Source organism: Pygocentrus nattereri, chromosome 18 (assembly GCF_015220715.1).
Source record: "Pygocentrus nattereri isolate fPygNat1 chromosome 18, fPygNat1.pri, whole genome shotgun sequence".
Taxonomy (NCBI): domain Eukaryota; kingdom Metazoa; phylum Chordata; class Actinopteri; order Characiformes; family Serrasalmidae; genus Pygocentrus; species Pygocentrus nattereri.
The window spans coordinates 3113518-3134464 of record NC_051228.1 but is presented as its reverse complement, the minus strand read 5'-3'; the positions used below and the strand labels follow the sequence as shown (position 1 = coordinate 3134464).

General features: G+C 42.5%; 1 protein-coding gene across 1 annotated transcript; it reads right to left on the bottom strand.

Moving 5' to 3' along the window:
• Positions 1–1719: 1719 nt before the first annotated feature.
• Positions 1720–20241, bottom strand: parp14rs4 (poly(ADP-ribose) polymerase family member 14-related sequence 4). Its single transcript, XM_017725786.2, has 19 exons — positions 19752–20241; positions 17900–18021; positions 17452–17494; positions 16213–16383; positions 14334–14402; positions 13983–14213; positions 13618–13845; positions 10931–13428; positions 10568–10813; positions 10245–10466; positions 10048–10162; positions 8756–8905; positions 8547–8609; positions 8260–8445; positions 7912–8118; positions 6883–7524; positions 5329–5474; positions 2415–2589; positions 1720–2314 (listed from the first exon to the last, which is right to left on the bottom strand). Exons 1-19 carry the CDS (start codon positions 19930–19932, stop codon positions 2034–2036), a joined length of 5976 nt encoding a protein of 1991 aa, XP_017581275.2. The 5' UTR covers positions 19933–20241; the 3' UTR covers positions 1720–2033.
• Positions 20242–20947: the final 706 nt, after the last annotated feature.

Genomic DNA, 20947 nt, shown 5'->3' with positions numbered 1-20947 from the left:
AATGGTTCTTCAAGAGTTCTTTAGCAAGCACAAAGGTTCTATATCGAACCGTGACCACTCAAAGAATCCTCAGTAGAGTTAATGGGTTCTTTGCATGGTCACATGGTTCTTCAGATTAATTGACAATGTGCTGTAGATGGGTCTATATAGAACATTTTTGAAAATGGTCCTATATGGCATCAGAAGAGTTCTTCTATCGTTACGATGTCACGCTTGTAATGATAGAAGAACCCTTTTGGTGCCATTTTTCAAAGAGATTCTATACAGAACCATATACAACATGTTCTCCGTCAATCAGAAGAACCCTTTCACAATGCAAAGAACCCTATAATTACACAATTTAACTTTGAGTGTTCATGGTTCCCTACAGAACCATTTTGCTTACTTAAGAACCCTTGAAGAACCATCTTTTTTAAATGTCTAGGACTGTGAAAAACAGAAATCTACTTTGTCTAATCAATCATTCGCTAAATTAAACCGAACAAGTCCTTGTAACAGCTGGGCGTCAGTAAATATCCACTATCTTATTTAAAAATGAGTGTATTTGTGTTTATTTGCATTTATTCTAATGTGATATATTGTTTATACTATATTTGCATAAACAGACTTGCACTGTATGCAGTATAATAAACTGTATGTGGTTTTAGAAGCTATACACACACACATAGGCAGCGCACCTGAAAACTGCCACCCCCGCGAAACCTTGAGCTTATCTGTTCAGGCACGAGTGAGAGATTCCCTGTCAGCTCGATTTTAGTTCGATCTTTGCCGTAGTAGAAAAACAGAGGAGCAACAGAAAGTGAGAGCACTGAATCCAGCGCAGGGTACGATGAGTCACCCTCCCACCAGGGTTAAAAACAGGCTTTCAGATGTGCTAGAAAACCCCTGGAAGAACCGGCAGTACTTCACGAATCTCCGTCAAAGACGGGACGACTGAAGGTTTAAAATGTCACCATCAGCCGTTTTCTCTACTAAGCACCGCTGAGCGGACTGGGGACTATTTGGTGTTTTTATCTGAAAGAACGAATAATAATTCATTTACAATGTAATTCAGTCACAATGTACAACAATCAGGCGTAACATCATGACCACCTCCTTGTTTCTACACTCACTGTCCATCTTATCAGCTCCACTGACCGTTCAGTTCCACTCTGTAGTTCTACAGTTACAGACTGTAGTCCATCTGTTTCTCTGATACTCTGTTACCCTGTTCTTCAGTGGTCAGGACCCCCATGGACCCTCTCAGAGCAGGTACTGTTTGGGTTGGTGGATCATTCTCAGCACGGCAGTGACACTGATGGTGAGTTAGTGTGTGTTGCGCTGGTCTGAGTAGATCAGACACAGCAGTGGGTCCATTTTGACTGGACCATGATTACAGGGTTTGATGATAATAAAGACTAAACATCATTACTGAGTTTACTGCCATGAAATGTTAGTGATTTACATATAAAACGTGATAGTGGACTTAGGGCATGGCGATAAAACAATAACAATCATCTTTGCGATATAACTTTCTTCAATAAGAAATATATAGTAATATAAGAAATGATTAGAGAGGAGAGGTCAAGGAGTGAAATGAGTCGCCAAATGTACTTCAGCAACGTCTGAAACGTGGAGTTATACATTCCCTGTTTGAGTGGAGCGACCGGCGGTCTGTTCTCCTGTGACCGAGTCCACTGGAGCTCTAAATAGACATATTTCATTATGAAAAAACGCAGATCTATAATAACCTGTTTATTTTTTTCAGGGATACAGTGACATAAAGGAAGAACAACAAAATATGACACCATAAACATAGTAGGTCTTAATTGATAAACATTAGAAAATAGAAAGCTATTTTATTAGTGCAATATTTTAAATGTATTTGTATTATTATTTATTATTAATATCTTCTGATCTATTAGAGTATCCCCACACCTAATAGTTCTATCCATTACAGCAACTAATTCAACATAATCCATAAGAATGAGAACATAACAGAAAATGGAAACATGGATAATCATAATTAGTCCACAACTGCTGATTAAAAAGATCTACTGAAAGGTGATCAGGTATTCCGGATACGCCTGCACATCATGGAAAATCACAAACATGCTCGGGTTTTGTTGATTATCAGTGACGCTGTCGTATAAATCTGTGGCTGTAGAGCTCTTGGCTGGAGGGGAAATTAGACCACCTCTTCCTTTGGTGTAGTCACCAACCAGCACTCTGGCCAGATACATGCGCATATGACCTTGGTTGTCTGGCTTGGAGTATCCCCTGGCTGAGTAACTTGGGTCAACAGCAAAATACACACCATTCCCATATGCAGCACCTTCAGACAAAACAAGAGAAGACAAATTATTTATTGCAGAAACTAATTTATATTAACAAAGTCTGAAAAATGTGTGGATAATATTATAGCTGGACTATACCATGCGTGCCAGCATAGCTCCTGTTGAAGCCCTGGTGGTTGATCTTGTCTATGTTATCAGGGCCGGTGCCGTGGAACAGCCTCTTCTCATTGTTCTTGTGCTTGTTCTTTTCTTCAAAGTGCTTCTTCTTAATCATGTAGCCCATCCACAGAGTGCTGTTCTGGACTCTCTCGATCTAAGAACATCACACAATACAAAAAACTCTGAATCTCGTCAGCTTCGTGTTGTTCTACATGATGCTCAGTCAGTCATTAAACTGAACTAAATAGAAAACTTAATAGAGCTATGGTAGCAAGCTAGGTAAATAGTTGACCCTGATGCACTCCTAGTCCTGTAAGATGTGGAAGTTTTAGTTGTTATGGTAATAAGGCAACTGCTAAGGTAGTGTCATAGCAGAAATCATGGCTTCCCGCCCAGTGTGTGAAATAGTCCCATGTTAGTCCCACGTCTCATGTTCGCTGGCTGCTAACTCACTCACCATAGCAGTGCCAATGCGCTCTTCCTCACATTAACTGAGATCTTACTCATCTCCTCTTCTGATTGAGTGATTCAGCCTTTCCAACAAACTCTTGGGAAACTCGGTGAGTTTTGCAAATTGCACATTGTAAACTTTTTCAGAGGTGTCCAGGTATAGTTGCAGTTGCTAGGCTATGAAGGACCAACTGGGTAAGCCAGTCTGCTACAGAGTCAGAGCAGTGCTGTAGCTCTATGTAGTTAAGAACACCAAAAACAGAAGCTGGTTGTGGGTGAAACAGCTAAACAATGACCTTTACCTCGATTTGCATTTTATCCCCTAACGGACAGCATAACGTCATCTTTTTCCGGTCCAGTATATATACACTTTCACACTCACCGACCACTTTATTGGGTAGCTTCAGTTGCTTGTTAACACAAATAGCTAATCAGCCAATCACACGGCCGCAACTCAATGCATTTAGGCATGTAGAGGTGGTCAAGACAACTTGCTGAAGTGCAGACCAAGCATCAGAACGGGGAAGAAAGGGGATTTAAGGGACTTTGAACGTGGCGTGGTTGTTTGTGCCAGACGGGCTGGTCTGAGTATTTCAGAAACAGAGGTCCTGCTTCTTGGTCCAAAATTAGCCAGACACAGACTGTCTAACTCAACACTAAAACTTAACAATCTCTCAGTTTCATCAAGCCTATCTGTTAAAAATCTTGGTGTCATGATAGACGCTGATCTCTCTTTCGACACACATATATCTAATATCACTAGAACAGCTTTCCTGCATCTCCGCAATATCGCTAAATTAAGAAATTCATTATCTCTACAGGATGCAGAAAAGCTAGTTCATGCATTTATCACTTCAAGGCTAGATTATTGTAATGCCCTGCTGTCTGGATGTCACAGCAAAAGCCTTAACAAGCTTCAGCTAGTCCAGAACGCTTCAGCCAGAGTCCTCACAAGAACTAGGAAGTTTGACCATATTAGTCCAGTTTTATCAGCCCTGCATTGGTTACCAGTTAAATTTCGCATTGATTATAAAATTCTATTACTGACTTATAAAGCTCTAAACGGACTCGCCCCTCAGTACCTGAGTGAGCTCCTCTCCCACTATGAACCATCACGCCTACTTAGATCACAAGGTGCTGGCCTACTACTGGTACCTAGAATAAATAAAGCTACATCAGGGGGGAGAGCTTTCTCATACAAAGCCCCCCAGCTCTGGAATAATCTTCCTGCCAATGTTCGGGAATCAGACACAGCCCCAATCTTTAAGTCTAGGCTAAAAACTTATTTGTACAGTCAAGCATTTGGTGATTAGTCTTCCCTGTCAGGTCTAGACCTGCTGGAGTCTACACTCTACGCTCTGTTTTACTGTAATCTGTGGTCAGCCACTCTTTACAGTATTAACTCTGTTTTTTTCTTCTCCTTTCTCTGCCGAGCTGATCAGCTGCCCATCCTGTGCGCCTGATGCTGTTGCCTCTACTGCCTTGATTGGTGCCGCTGCTCACCAGCCTTCTGGACCGGTTTGACCACCACTGAGCTTCTTGCTGTACAGCGCTGTGCAGTCCTCACCCTCAGATCTTCTCTTTCTTTTCCCACTTTACTATAATACTTCTTACTAATAATGTTCGCTGTCCGGTGTCGACCATAGGAGGATGGGTTCCCCTTCTGAGTCTTGGTTCCTCTCAAGGTTTCTTCCTCTTTTAGGGAGTTTTTCCTTGCCACCGTCGCCGCTGGCTTGCTCATGGGGGCTCGGACCCGGAGTTTCTCTCTTCTTTTCTCTTCTCTCTGTAATACTGATTGTTCTGTAAAGCTGCTTTGTGACAACACCTGTTGTAAAAAGCGCTATATAAATAAATTTTGCTTGCTTGCTTGCTTGCTGATCTGCTGGGATTTTCACACACAACCATCTCTAGGGTTTACAGAGAACGGTCCGAAAAAGAGGAAATATCCAGTGAGCGGTCAGTTGTGTGGACGAAAATGCCTTGTTGATGTGAGAGGTCAGAGGAGAATGGGCAGACTGGTTCCAGATGATAGAAAGGCAACAGTAACTCAAATAACCAACCAGAATCTCTGAGGAACGTTTCCAACACCTTGTTGAAAGTCTGACACAAAGAATTAAGACAGTTCTGAAGGCAAAAGGGGGTCCAGCCTTTTACTAGTACTTGTACCTAATAAAGTGGACAGTGAGCGTGTATATAATTTTTCTTTTTTTAAATGATGTAGTATTTCTTTACGTGATGGAGCACCTAGCTAAATCACTAGCTAACCAAAACAACACTTGGATATCTACTGGGGTTGAGCTGTGAGGGTTGTTTGGCTCTAGCTTACAAAAGTGTTATACTTCATAACAGCAACATAAAATAAAAAAGACTTGCTAAGCTGCTGTATGAGTGTTTTATATCATGGGTAAAACATGCATAGAGCAACGTTTCTTAATAATCTTACGTTAAGAATTTGATGGGTCAGCCCAGTTTTCCTGAACTCCATCTCCACATCCTTGTATTCCTGGCTGCTTTGTTGAATTTGGACCTGCTTAACAGACTTGTCTTTCATGTCCTCCCAGTGCTTGGGCAGAGCCACTGAGGGCTGGTCTGGAAAAGAATCAAGGACAGACCAGTGAATGTGCAGATCAACTGAAACACACTTTTTAAACAAGGATGGCAAAAAAGGTTATTTCAAAGAAGAACCACTTTTCTCGAAAAGTTTAAAGAACGCTCGTTAAAGAACACTTACTTAGGAAAATAAAAGTGGTTCTTCTATGGCATCATTCAAATACGGAACCCCCGAAAGATCATGAGATAAAACAAAAAACGAGTTGTTCTATAATGGTAGAAAATAAACTCCTGCTTAAGATATAAACTGCGCTTTTGTTTTGTTTATTTCTTACTCAAATTAATTACTTAGGTATTAATCTAATGCACAGCCTCAGACCACAAGACCCTACAGCATATAGTGATGACAGCTGAGAAGGTCATCGGGGTCTCTCTCCCCTCCATCATGGACATCTACACCACACATTGTATCCGGAAAGCCACTAGCATTCAACTCATTTGATGCTCTACTTGCACTATCTGGCACATTGCTGCTACTAATTTTTTGTTTGCACACGATTCTGCACGTTCACACTTTGTACTTTTTGTTCCTTGTTGCACCGTGATGTTCCTGAAGGAATGGATTTTCACTCCACTGTGTACTTATACATAGACGGAATGACAATAAAAGCCTCTAGACTTGACTCTTGACTTGACTTTTCTTAAGATATTTTCAAAATTATTATGTCAAGAAATGTAGGTAAAGCATGAGTGAATTATGCATTCTGACTTGTAGATGGCCCCAATACCCCATTCAGACAGTATTCCACTCACTATTGTCTCTCCAGACCCACTGTCCAGTTTTCAGTTGTTTATCTTGATTGGAACTTTTCTATTTGAGACTGACTGTTGTATAGCACATTTGAACATGGTCTCAATTACACAGACATTGTCTCAGTTCTTGCCAACAAACATCATTTGAACAGACTGTTTCAGACAAAGGTTTACACAAATATATAACCGAGATATTGCTTTTCATTCAAGAGCAGCAACAGCTCTTGAAAAAAAATAACACGTTAATATCCCAGGCTCATCACAGGCTAATGCTAAGGCTTATTATTCAGTAACTACAGGGACTTCACTGCTAACTGGCTGAGATTTTCTAGAAGCATGCAATAAAATATTGGGCTATTTATAAGTTAATGGCTATGCATGCCAAGTGTTTTTAGGGAATATGCTGCATGTGAACATTTCCAGAATATTATCTTGAGAAAATAATCTCAAAATGATAAATCTAAGAGAAGGAAGTTTCTTTTTCACCCATGTATTTTCGATGGCTCTGTACAGTGGCCCATTTATGTTTGAGTGTACACTGCAAGGGTAATACAGATGTGCAGTACAATAGAGCATATAAGCTGAAATGGAAGGTTATAGCTGAAGGTTTCAATAATCATATCAAGCCTCTTACCTTTCTGGTCAACCCTCTTCAATTCAATCCTTCTGCTTCTTGAATAAGCCACTCTTAGGGTTAAATCAGCCTCAACCTCCTCGTTGTTGATCTTGATCTTTACGCGAGGTTGTTTTTTCCCAAAAGCCTCCTCCAGGTCATAGTTAGTGTAGATATCAAAGGGCACGAGATTATTTGTGCTGTCCAGATACTGCCACTCTACCAAGCTGCTGATCATGAAGGCTTCGCGTTTTCGGGCTTCGTTCTTCTCCACTTTGCGGATCATGTCCCGGATGGTGCCCTCTACCTTGACCACGTCTCGGGTCAGGCCCTCCACGGTGATAACCGGCTCGGGACCGTTCTTATTAAGCTGGATGCTGACCGTGAGCTCCCTCTGCAGGTTAGTCAGCATCTCTGCGTCTTCTCTGGTGAAACTGTTGATGGCGGAGTCGCGGATGGATGAACTCGTCTGCTCTTTGATGATGAAGCTGTTGATCAGTTCTCGGGCTTCATTGAGGTCCCGCTGGGACTCTGCACACAGCTGAAAGACCGCCGGCTCAAACTCCTCACTCGCCATCACAAAGTCCTCGTGTACAGAAGGGAATGGTCGACTGGCTTCTGCACTGTTGCCCGTAAAGTAGCTGGCCATAGAGTCAAATTTGTCTTTTTTCCCCAAAGGTGGACAAAAGAAAAAAGAAAACAAAATAAGTTACATTGACAATTTTTTTTGCTTACATATTTTAAAGCCTGATCCCATGAAAAGCTGAATTTATTTTAATGTTTAATTAAAATAACTGGATTATTACAGTCAGACCGTAAAACTACACGCTGCAGATTCATACTGGATTAAAATCGCTCCACAATTATTAATGCCGGACTGTAAAAAACTATGCATATTATAGATTCATTACTAATATTATTAATCATAATACTTACAAAGTACAATTTAATTAGGGATAACAAGTTATTTTTTGCTATTTATATAGTTCTAATGTTACTTTTACTTCCACGTTTTATGTAATTTTCCATTCAGTGTATTTATCCACACACCTTTAAACCAGCCAAGCACAGTGGTGTCCTCCTCCACGCCCTCCTGCTGCCTCCTCAGCATGCTCTGGTGGAAATCTGACACCATTGATGTCTGGAATATCAGGAACTTTACACTCTGTAAATGAGGCCCTTTTTTCTTCTTCACAAAGTCGATCACGGCGTCAATCATGGCATCAGCAACAGCAGAAGGACTTGCCCCGCCTTGACCTGATGATTAAAAAATGACCATTATCAATTACCACTGACTTTTACAGCAACCAGAACTGGTCCAGTTTTGTAACTGTATGAAAGTTCAATTAGAAACCAAGCTAAAAATAGTAAGGCTGTTCTGATCACACTGTGCTGTACCTGTGCCAAGAGCTGGAAAGGCAACCGAGGAGAACTTCTGAGCCTCACACATCTTTAAAACAGAGTAAACAGCATCCTTGATGGCTGCAGGAGTGTTTCTGCCTATGATGTGGATTATGTGACTGCATGGGAGCTGACCTCCAGAGGTCACAATCATTTCCTTCTGTTGCAAACTTGTAGAATTCACTGTGAAAATATGAATGAAAACAATAACAAAGATGTTCATAAGTTTAAGGCTGACATCGGTTTAAAAAAAGAATTTAATAAGAAACGCAGAGTTTACAGACCAATCTGTGCACACTCCTGTTCCACTATTAATCCAGCACCATCTAAAATGGCCTTGGAGACTCCTGGATTAGACCAGATTACACAAATGAAGTTAAGCACAGAGGTGAAAATATTCAAATGTAGTGAAAATCCAGGATATTTTGGCAAACATGCAATGTTCAGTATGTACCAACAACAAAGAAAGCTTTATACTGTGTCATGGTTTTACCTGCTTTCAAAGAAAACGATCCATTAGAAGAGTTAACAATGGCATCACTTCTCTCTTTGGTGATGTCACCTGACGACACCTCGAGGGTCACATGTCCCACTTGCACTGAGTGCACTCCAAGAGTCGGAGTGGAAACCACTCCAAAGAGTCCTGGTGTATCACATAATGACATATCATACTTTCACTTGCTCATCACACATTCTCTTAGAATTATTATCAACAATTAATGACTGAATTCTGAAAAGACTACATTCAACAAAAGCCAAAAAGTAGTAAAAAGAAAGTCACACAATTTCATCCTCACTCCAAATGTAGTCAACCTAAAAAAGGCATGTTTGGTGTCCGAAGTTGGAGCTCCCTCAGTTGAAAATCTGCTTTTTTTTCTTCAATAACATTGAAATATTTTGAAATATATTTTGGGGCAATTATGTATGACGTATAAAGCCTCTTACCCTTCCGTCCCTCATTGCTCACTAGCAACTCAACGCAGAATCCACATAACCAAATTTAACTGAGTTCGCTTAACAACTCAACGAGGTGTGTGATGATTTAGGCATGTCTTTAACACTGCGCTAATAAACCTTTTTCATAGTCACTGCGTCATCACATCCGACTGTAAACGGTAGCATTATCGAATTTCCTCCTAGGCTAGTTTGATGTGGATACAGCACATCACGTTGTGCATCTGTCGCTGTGGGCTCTGTTTACCGCTGTGCAGAATTTAGGGTCTCAGCCTGGTAAACGGAGTACGCTATGCCAGGTGACTCTGCCACCATCCTGCATTTGAAAATCCATATCTGTGTCTGAGTAGCTGAACGTATTCTGCATATAATCTGCATCTGAACCGCAAGGAATCATCCTAAGACAAGTTTCGCAAAGCGGAGAAGAAGCAAAGTGGACCTTTAGGTTCAACACCATCACGCATCCCTAAACAAATTTGCACTCATTGCACACATTTTGCAGAAAAGGTCCACCAGGTTTAATTCTTTCTACTCCACGTAAACACTAGCAACATTAGCAAGTGCCCTGAACACTGTACAGCATGTTCCGGACATAGCCTAAAAGATAGGTCCCCTCACCCATTACTTGCTGGGGTATTGAGATCTGTCATTTTCCCTTTTGTTTCTGAAATAAAATGGTGTTAAAACTTGAATAAAACTTTTGACTGACCCTGTACATTTCTGGCAAACATGGCTGACTACATTTGGGCCAAAGGGCAAATTGTGTATTATTGCATTTCACCAAATGAATGTTTTGAGATGGACAGTAAAGATGCCGTGACAGAGACTCACCAGGAGACTGTGAGGATCTGGCAATGGGTGATTTTTTAGGCGACTGTTGCAGAATAGCATGTGCTCCTTTTGTGATGGGACCTGGCCTCCCGCCTCTGAAGCTGTTTATGAAACTCTAATGGGCAAAAACAAAAATTATTACATGCCAGAGGCATCCCCAATAAGTTGTAAAGAACTGCAAGGGTTTTATCTACTACCTGTACAGTCTCTTTGTCTGAAGGGTGCACAATCACAGTCACTTCTTTAAGATATTGAGGCTGGACATTTGCACTAAAGTCGTGAATTCCTCTCAGCAGAATGCTGGACACCAGGTCTTTGGGAAAGCCAAGGTTCCCAGTTCCAATGGCTGGGAAAGAAATCGAAGCCATTTTCTGGTGTTCTGCCTTTTTTAGGCAATCTCTAATTATCTGTTTCAGCCCCTGTTGGGATGAAAATGCAGAATGTTCATTAGCCTGAACATAAATATATTGGCTACTCTGAGTGTATGGTATCAGGATGATCACAAAGCTTTCAAAATCACCTCATCCTCTGAACCAGTTCCTCCTTTCCAGAATGGACAAACAGTATGGAAGACCCTTTGACAATTTAGGTTATAGCCACTGGTAACCACCATGCATCCAAAACTTAGATTAGAAGATCCACTTGCAGCCAGATTAGACCTAGCTTCTGCCTGGAGTTGAGGACCAGCAACCTGTAGGAGAGCTTTGGAAACTGCACCTTTGCTGAGGTCCACATCTTCAGAGATGGTGTTGACAATCACATCAGACTGCAAGGGTAAAGAGTAAAGATAACTGTTACCGCCTGTTGTATATACTGTTGAGTATATACTGTATATGCTGGTTCTTCATATTAAAAGGTTATATTTGCTCTAATGTTCACTTACAACTGCATCTTGGATATTTCCCTGCTTCAGAAAGATTCTGAGTCCCTCTTGTGTGGAGTGAGTTTCAAGGGACCCTGATCTGTTGAAGTCGTCATACTGTGATCTGGTCGGTTGACTTGAGTTCTGTTCCCATGTCTGTCCTGGAGAATTGAACTCGACAGATTCATTTCTTCTATAACCATGTGCTTCTTTACTCCTTGGCCCAGGACCCCATTGTCCTTTTCCAGGTTTATTTTGACCATGATATCCCTGACCTTGTCTGCCTTGTCTACGAGACCTCTGGTTACGGTTTTGATGCCCACGGCCACGGCCACGGCCACGCCCATGAGAACTCATCTGCTGTGGAAAGGTCATTTTGGGGCTGAAGGCTGCAAATTCCTTCCTAACTGCCTGAGCCATTGCATTCACAGTGTTGGCACTGAAGTCCACCAGGTGAATCTGTCTCAACATGTTCATGCCACCTTGACGCTTCTGATCTTCGACGTAAGCATGCAGTTCCTTGGCAATCGTTTCAGTGCAGAGTTCAAGAGGAAAGCCGAATATTCCTGAGCTGATGGCCGGCATTGCAATGGAAGAGCACTTGTTCATCTCTGCTTGGTTCAGACTCTCCCTCACAGCCTGTCTCAGCCGCTTCACTGCATTAAACTTGTCTGTATGCGTGTAGCGGGGACCCACAGCATGCACCACGTACTTGCATGGAAGACGACCTGCTCCAGTAGTGATAGCTTTTCCAGGTGCCACTTGTCCATTTGCAACTACATATGCGTCACTCCATTCTTGTAAACTTGGTCCAGCAGCTTTGAGGAGTGCCAAAGCCACACCACCAATGTGCTTCAAGTCCTCGTTGGCAGCATTGACCACGGCATCTACTTTAAACTGACAGATATCAGCCTTTCTGACCGTGATGATGACCCCATCAGGCATCTGGACCTCACAGGACAATTGTCCAAAATCTTCCATGCTGTCATCGTCATCAAAATCATCTTCATCCTCTTCCAGCATGTGACTTTCCTCAAGAACGACCACAAATCGATGTTCCTTCATCATCATCAAGAAAATGCTTCTCTGCTCCTGGAAGTACTTTTTAGCACCTGCTTTTTTAATTGACATCCTATCTGTGTGGAGAGCATCTGCAATTTTCTGAAAGTTCTCCATGGCTGGTTGGATGTGAACACGCTCTCCAGACAGTCGGATCAAGGCTCGTTTTGGGTCAAAATGAACTGTCACCTCATCAGACTTCACAAGTTTCTTCCAAACTAGGGACATTTTCTCATTTATGAACTTCACCACAGCATATGACTTGACGCGAATGACCTCATCGATTCTTGAGTGTGTGTTAATGAATTTCTCCAGGCTCCTGCTGACCTCCAAGACTGGTTGCTGAAAGCCAGTAACTACAAGTGCTTCATTGTGTTTTGAGGATTTTATAATAACAGTTTTCTTCCTGGCTAAGTTGTATGTGTCACACAGTTCATCATTGAGAGAGCGCCATTCCGGCTTTTCAAGCACACTTAAATCCTCTAAAGAGAGGGTACTGGATGTAAGTGCCAATTGGAGTCTCTGCTCTGCCTCAGTCAGTGATCTGTCTGAGCTTCCAGTCAAAACAACATCCCCATTTTCAACTGTGTAGACTGCACTGATTCCCTTGGATGTGAACAGATCTCCTGACATCTCCTCACAGTCCACTGATCTTAGGAACTCCAGTAATGAAGGGTCAATTTTCGGAATCTTCTGTTTCTGGCTCAGTCTCCTCTCAAGGATCCAATTTTTGATGTCAAAAATTTCCACAGAAAGGCCATGCAATGTTAACTGATTGGTGTCTTTTTTGTATATGAGCTTCAGCTCTGGGTATTTAGCTGCAGCATTCTGTTGAAGTCCTTCCTGCAGAAGCAGAGAGACCATGGCAGGGGACATCTCCATGCTTTCTACAACACTCTTCTGGTCCCTTTCCATCTGATCTGATGCTCTCTTTAAGTCACTCTCCAAAATTGGCTTCAGCAGATTAATGTCTTGCTTCATTCCTGCCAGTGTCAGGACTCCATTATTAATCTTCATGAAGGCTTTGTCTTTCACTACTGACCGAATGTCTGTCTCTAGTGTAGACCAAACAGAGGGGATTACTGCACACTCAAAAACAGCGTAGTTGGAGAGTATTTCTCTAAAGCCATCTGTGGCATTTTGCCTCCAGTCGTCTATGTGCTTCTTGGTTATACCCTTCTGTTTCAGCAGTGTGGGAAGAGGACTGAGCTGGACTTCAGCTTTGTCCATGTTCACCTGGCAGGATAATGAGTTCATCTGCTTACAGATGGAGGATATTAGCCCCTTCTTATTGAGGAATTCTCTGATAGCAGGATTGATCTTCTCTGTGAAAGGTTTGGGCAGCGTCCATGTTGGTCTGTCTTTGCCATACAAGGCGGTACCCAAAGACATGTAATATGGGTAGACAGTAACTGCTGTCTTGACAATCCTGAGATCTTTCTCAAGAACATTCTCTGCATCTGAAAAAGGATGATAGACATTTATTCCACACAAATAACATACTTTCAACGGCCATGTCGAATTGATACCTATACTAACTATGGAAACATGAAGACTATACAACACAATGGTATTCGAATTTGCCTTTCATGAATCCAGCAAGGTATCCCTTGAGCTACTCTCTAAAATTAAAGGCACACATGATTTACCCTGTTGCTTGCAAAAAGTGACAATGGCAGCCTGTTCTTCTAGAACCATGGTGACGGTTTCCACTGTTCCACCCCACTTTTCGAAGTAAAGTTCTAGCATTTCTGGAGAAGTCTGAGCAGGCAAATTTTCCACCTTGACACTTCTACTTTTTTCCAGAGCTCGTCCCTTTAGACGATACTGCTGGAACTTTTTATTGCCCGTGCTCTCCACAAGGAACTTCTCAGCAACTGCAAAAAAGAAAAAAATCACTTAAGACTGACAGTCTCATGCAATTTTTTAACGTGATCTCACATTATGATTGGTTGTCTCAATTTCAGAAATGGCAGTTACAAGTTAACCTAGACACTGCAATTTGAGGACTTACCACTGGGGTCATTAAAGGTCACCACAGCAACATTTGATTCTCTTATTATCTCCAGGAAATAATCCTCTTCAGAAGCATTGCTGATGTTCTCCACTAAAAGTGCTAGGACTTCTTTGTAAAAGTTGTCAGGCAGGTTCTCCAGGACCACAGCTCCTGGCTGTGGGGAGTCTCCCAAACTGTCCTTAGGAGATGGCTCAGTAAGCTGGTCAGCCTGACTCTCATCCGTGTCAACTGGAGAGAATATAGGTAGGAAACAAGGTATAATCACTAGATTAATAACACAGACCAAATGTTTTTCATTTTTCTCAGGTATTATAATAGAAAATGCAGATAATAGAAGAAAATACATACAATACGGATGTACGCTGACTGGCACTTTGCCTATACTGTGATCAATTCTTTCCAGAAGTCTCTGTACAGCTGAAAAGTTCAGACAAACTGATGTTATTTGTGGTACACAAAAGAAAAGAAAAATGGCTTGAATGACTGGTTTAGTTCTACAAGGAAATGATGCAGTACATTCAAATGACTGCAAAGTCCATGCCGACAACTGGAATTGACAATTCCACTGGAACAGCAAAGTCAAATCTGTTCACACTTTCTAGATTAAAGAAACTTTTTTATATGTGTATAGATAGATAGATAGATAGATAGATAGATAGATAGATAGATAGATGGATAGATAGATAGATGTTTAAGTCTATTGCCTACAAAATTAGCTGTCAAATATAAGATCACAAGACAAAACCAAAAAAAAACAAAAACCTCAGTTTCCAGTTAATTCGACCTAAGTGTTCTTACCTGTGTTTACCTTTTGGAGTTCCCACTTGTTAGCTAGGTCTCCATTATCGCAAGATAGCTCGGTGAGGGGCTTTCAAAAAACATCACGCTGCCATTTACATAACATCATAGGCTGCTTAACCGTTAATTGTTGCTGACTGTCCAGTGCTGTATACATTAACCTAAAAGAGTCTTAAAACTGAATGGCATCCAGGAGTGGCAGCACACCTGCAAAAGTCACGGGGCAAAATTTACTGGTGCTGAAATACACAGCCAATGTCCCAAGGACAACATGTCCTAATAAGCTTATTCTTATACCGTGTCAGTGTTTTGAACCTGAAGGACCAAAGTCCTAAAACTAAAAAGGAGAAGAGTTTTTAATGCTCAACATTCCACCTGTTCATGGGAAAACCCACTCTTAATAAAGAGTCAGGCATCTTAGCAGCAAAACTGCGGCCGATTTTATCAAAGACAAAATCTCTTTGTAGCACGTAATTTGCTAACCCAGGCTCAAGGAGGACACCGAAGCCAGAGTTTGAGTTCACAGCAGCCATTTTACTTTATCTTTTGCTCCCAACCAACACAAAACAAACCAAATACCCAAAACCTCAGCTGGTCACTTTTCAGTGACTTCAAACTAGGCTTTTCAGTCCTCTTCCTATTCGAGCTCCTCAGCTCATTTATGAGTTCACACCACATAATTATGCTGAGTTCACACCACATCATTTTAGAGGCAAATCAGCATGCATTCAGGACTTGCTATTGGCTCTGTGCATATACTATCGCTAAGTGTATATTGTTCAAAGACAACATTCGAGACTTGCAAGTGCCTCGCAGACGCCCAAAAGATTTTAATCAGGATAAATACGACCTGTGAAAAGTGTTGTGACCCTGTTGTGACTGGCAATGAGTGCAGCGACAAGTTACAGCCAATGAAAAAGCCACGGGGTGAGGTCACCTCTGGCATGTTTTTGGAGACCACACAGACTTGTTGGTGAAAAATCTTATAATGTGTGACCCCCTGTGCAAACCACAATGACTTCAAGACACTAAGTAGTGAACAGGACAGCGATCTGACGACTTTGAATGTCATGTAGTGTGTGTGGCTTTAGGGAAAGTGGAGTTTTTCCCTGTACCCATTCAAAAACGTGGTGGGGCGTCACCCCAGCACTATGCAAAGCGGTGGGTCAGATGTGTTTTGTGATTCTGTGATTCTGGCAGCACAAGGAGATGAACTGGGCCATCCTTTACATCCAATGAAGCAACTGAACTGTGACGAGGATCTGAGCACCAGTGGTAAGACGCAACCTTCCTGGCCAGTTCTACCACTGACCCTTTAAAACCTTAGTTTATACAACCCTGCAGTAATTGTGCAGACTAGAAAATGGTGGGTGAGGGCACAAAAAAGCAGTGTGTACAAAGTGTACAAAGTTTGCCAAACTGGTCATACCATCAGGTGACCGGAAGGTGATGATAGCAGCTTGCTTCTCTGGAATTGAGCTGATTGTCTCTATAGGTCCACCCCATTTCTCAAAGTACAGATCCAGAAGGTCCTTATTGGTGACAGCATCAGCAGGAACATTGTCCACTCTCACACTTAAGGTCCTCTGCTCAGTTGGAACTGAAGAGACATGCAAAGAATTATACAGTTGTTTACATATCTTTATTTTGATATTTGTAAAGTTATGGGTTCTTTCTACCAGGGGAATTCATCACTGAGATGTCAACTGTGATGAAATGACTCAGATTTCTTTACAGTGTTGGTGATATCTACAATGGATACAGCCATTTCATTTACTAATTTGATCTAAGATTTATATGGAATATTGATGATGATAAAATAAAATGGGAATTGGGAGTTACATGTACCTCTCCACTCTCAATATATTTTAAAAACCTTTTGAACTCTATCATAAAACAGTGTCTCAGACATCAGGCAGTGAATTCAGAACCACCTCAAGTAATAACTTTCTGTGAGGGAGCTTTTAGAGGGGGACGTCTGGTTCCTATCACCACCACTGTGAACGGTTCTGGTTGGTGTGAAACGCTCTGTTCTAGAGAAACTTACCAAGTCAGAACTGTTCACAGTGGTGTTGATCGGAACCAGACGTCCACCTCTAAATGCTCCTTCACAGAAAGTTACTACGTGAAACGGTTATGAATACTGATGGCATTGTTTTATGATAGTTTTTAGACTAAAACATTTTTGAAACCTCGTTCATGGTGGAGGGATACATACAGGGCGCTGTGAGACAAAATAGTCCCCCAAAGAAAACTTTGACTATTTTACCATCATCACCATTCAACATAAAGCGTGACACATGTAGGTTCACTAGGGGTTCTGGATAGCAAATTATATATATATATATATATATATATATATATATATATATACATATATATATATATATCTGTGTTGTAGTCATGGTGACGTCTGGTTCCCATCACCACCACTGTAAAGACATCTGAACCACTTCACACCAAACCGCTCTGACTGGCTCTGTTTGCATCTCAAACACTTGTGGAATTCCCCTTTAATCATGCAGAAAATGTGGACTTCCCCTTTAAGAATCAACAGAAGGTTATAGGAGGGAGAGTGAGCCTTCAAGAATAAGGCACTGCTCTGTAATGATTTATTCGTTCGTGTATTTATTCATTTATTCATAAACAAACAAACACCACCTCTCACCTGTTTTCTGAAAGCCTGGGTCCACATCAGTTCCTGCTGCAGCCTGTAAGAAAGCATAACAAACCCTGATCAAAGGTCCCTGTGATTTTACAGGGCTATAAACAGAACCGCATTCCTCCCAGCATTCACAGTCATAAAACTATGTCTGAGTAACAAGGGCCATCCTGCCCTGCCCTACAGCGAGGGAGTGGCTCAATTTGTGCTCTTTCAGTAACTCAGCACCTCGAGCAGATGAGCTCGGCCTCCCACAGACACTCTCTACAGCCTGCTGCCTCCCAGATTACCATTACAAATCAACACGTCACACACATCTAGCACTGACTGAACACCTGGGGGCTCATTCTTGTTCTGAATGCCACCAAGGGCTTTTGCTAATGAGGATAAGAGCTCCCTTCACACTGGCAGGCCTCTTATAGTAAAACAGATTTGGACAGTTTTGTCCACTTACTGCTCCGCTGGGCTCTTCTGTCTTCTGTTTCTCTTCATCACCATGTTTGAACACCTCCAGTTTCACCAGCTGGTTTTCAATAGTTATGGAATGATCTCCCTTACAGAGAACCTGATCTCGAGCTGGAAGGGAAAGCAGGCGGACCGTGTTTAAGGACACAAGAACCTTCTTCAGCTGCTTTTGATGTCTGCGACCCTGAGGGACAAGCGGCTTAGAAAATGTGTGTGTGTGTGTGTGTGTGTGCATTTGTTCTACACAATCTAGGGCTGGGCGATAAAATGATAGCAATAATTATCGCGATATAACTTTTCCTCGATAGAGCGATATAAAGGTTTAATAAATGTTCGATGTAACACACCATTAGCGAGGGAGGGGGACGAGTAAAAATGAGCTGTCACTGTCATTAAAAGCTGTCACGAGTTTTCCTGACACTACTATTTAGTCCTCAGGCTAGTTTTGCAACAACTTATAAACCTTTATAAAGCTTTTTCAGTCTTATTAGAATGTTCTACACCTCCGCTCATCATTACGGACACAATTATCACTTCATTTTTTTAAATTTAAAGCTTCTTGATGTCTTGTTAATTATGTATGCTGTGAATCTGCACAGTATTGTCTCAGCTTTGGTTTTAAATTGTTTAAAACGTTGATTTTCGAATGTTAAAGTAGAGCTGCAGTGAATTGCATTAATACTGACACAATTATTGCCAAACGTAAGTCGAGCGGAAGACAGTAAATGAGTTGATGTGATATATTTCATGCATGTGGAACCAAAGCATGTTTGCTACATTACATTTACACACACACACACACACACACACACACACACACATATATATATATTTTGGCCCTTTTCTTCATAACAAGCCCAGAAAATCACTAATAGCACGCTAATGTCTCTGTAGCTAGCTCGCTCAGCTTCCCGTTCCACCTTAAATAGTCCAGCAGTTCTGACGCCTGTAGCGCCAGAATGTCACTGCTGCTCCATTTAAGGTGGAACGGGAAAATCCAAACAAGAATCCGGTGAATATCTGACTCCAGCTTCACACCACTGAAGAACTGGGTGGGGGGGGGGGCTAACAAATAATCACCCCCCTCTTTGGAGGCACATGATGCCCTAAATGTATATAAGCAGTGAGGAGCTGAACCTTCCCCTCCTCTATGGGCAGGGTCGCCTACAGAGCGGCGCTGGTAGCCCTTAATGAAGCAACTGGGGCTTTTCCCATTTCGCAGGGCAACATTTCAACCGCCATCCCTTGTAACTCAGTTCCCAGGGATCAGGGTGACGCTGGAAAACAAGGGGTAGGGGTTAAAAGGCGAAATGGGACTTGGCCCAAGTTTCTCTTAAGATGAAACACTGCACGTCAAACTCTGATGAATGACCATGCGAGCCCCCCCACCCCCGAAATGTAGGTGGAATTCTCCTTTGAGGAGACTTTTATTTTGTGATATCGAGGTGAAGCTTCACTGACCGCCTGTATGGTCGTGTAAAAGCGCTTGCATTCTTAAGAAAATGGTAAAACAACCTTTTTTACTGTAAGTGCACCATTTGAACTGATATATTTGATAAGATAAGATATGGTTCTGTATCATAAGCGCTTATACGACGGAGTGCCGCCCTGCTGGGTCGCTAATAGGCGCTGCTTTGGCCGAGTAAACCGGCCGAGCGGCGGACTCCAGCGTTGGCCTACGTAAGGCGACGTAACACACCGTGACGTTGCACTAAGTTGTTGACGAGCGTTAAACGCTAAACAGCGTATAGTTGTGGTCGAAAGTCGTTATAGACGGACTTCCGGTCAGCTTTAACGCGTTTTGACCGGGACTCGAGCTCAGTCGGGACGAGTTTACTCACTTTCAGCCGACCTGAAGTGAACCGTAGCGGTGCGGCTCTGCTCGGAGAACCTCACCACGCAGTCCCCACCCTGAGACTTCCTCCTGCTCTGAAAGTAGATCTGGAGCTTGGCAGTGAGGGTCTTGGTGGAGGCGGAGGGCCAGCGACCCTCCACAGTGAGGGGGTGAGGAAAGTCCTCCATGGCGCTGCTCCTCGCTCGGTTCCGCGGCAGAGACTGGAGGAGCCGCTCAGCTCCAGCATCTGTTTCGCTTTCGTTTCGTTTTGTTTCGTTTCGTTTCGTTTCCCGACCGCAGGCGTGAGACCGCGGCCCGGAGCCGAGCCGCGAACCCCGCCCTCAGCCCTCAGCCCTCCGCCCGAGCTGCGGCTGCACTTAAAGCTGGTTCTCCGAGGGTTCTCCGAGGGTTCTGTAGTAAAGGCAGTGGTTCTGTTTAGAACCTAAACGACTCATAACATGTTTACATTGGCAAAGCGTGCATGTTTACACGATATTAATATATTTAAATATCGCAAAAATAAAAAAAACGGCTGATGTGTCGTTTCGCGGAGACTTTCTTCAAAATAAAAGTCCTCTTCTTTTTATGCTGAAAACTATGTTCTTGTCAGCGAAACGCCTCATTTCAGGACACCCAGAATGAAAATGCCCTCGTTTTACCCCTTTGGTCGTTAAGTGCTTTGACACTTGGGCATATTTCCTCATATTTACAGCTTCTTTTTATTTATCGGCTCCTTCTGAACCATTTCTGTTCTGTGCTTTTCTCTTTTATTATTATTTATTATCTATTTATTATTATTTCTCTTTTTACTGTTTGTCCATCCATCCATTTTCTAAGTCGCTTCTCCATCAGGGTCACGGGGGGTGCTGAAGCCTATCCCAGCAGTCATTGGGCGGAAGGCAGGATGTCCAGGTCTGCCCTGTCTGCCCTGTCTGCCCCATCGCAGGGCAGACACACACTCACACCTAGGGGCAATCTAGCACGTCCAATTGGCCTGACTGCATGTCTTTGGACTGTGGGAGGAAACCGGAGAACCCGGAGGAAACCCACGCAGACACGGGGAGAACATGCAAACTCCACACAGAGAGGACCCCGGTCACCCGGCCGGGGGATCGAACCCAGGCCCTCCTTGCTGTGACTCTTTGTCTTCTTTCAAATTTGATTGTAGCAAAGGGTTCATTCAACAGTTTACACACACACACA

Excerpts from the sequence above, each read along its gene's own strand:
- parp14rs4 (XM_017725786.2), bottom strand. The coding sequence starts at position 19,932 with ATGGAGGACTTTCCTCACCCCCTCACTGTGGAGGGTCGCTGGCCCTCC. Across the intron at positions 14,403-16,212 it reads CACCTTCCGGTCACCTGATG|CTGTACAGAGACTTCTGGAA; the intron begins GTATGACCAGTT and ends TGAACTTTTCAG. Across the intron at positions 2,590-5,328 it reads TGACCCATCAAATTCTTAAC|ATCGAGAGAGTCCAGAACAG; the intron begins GTAAGATTATTA and ends TGATGTTCTTAG.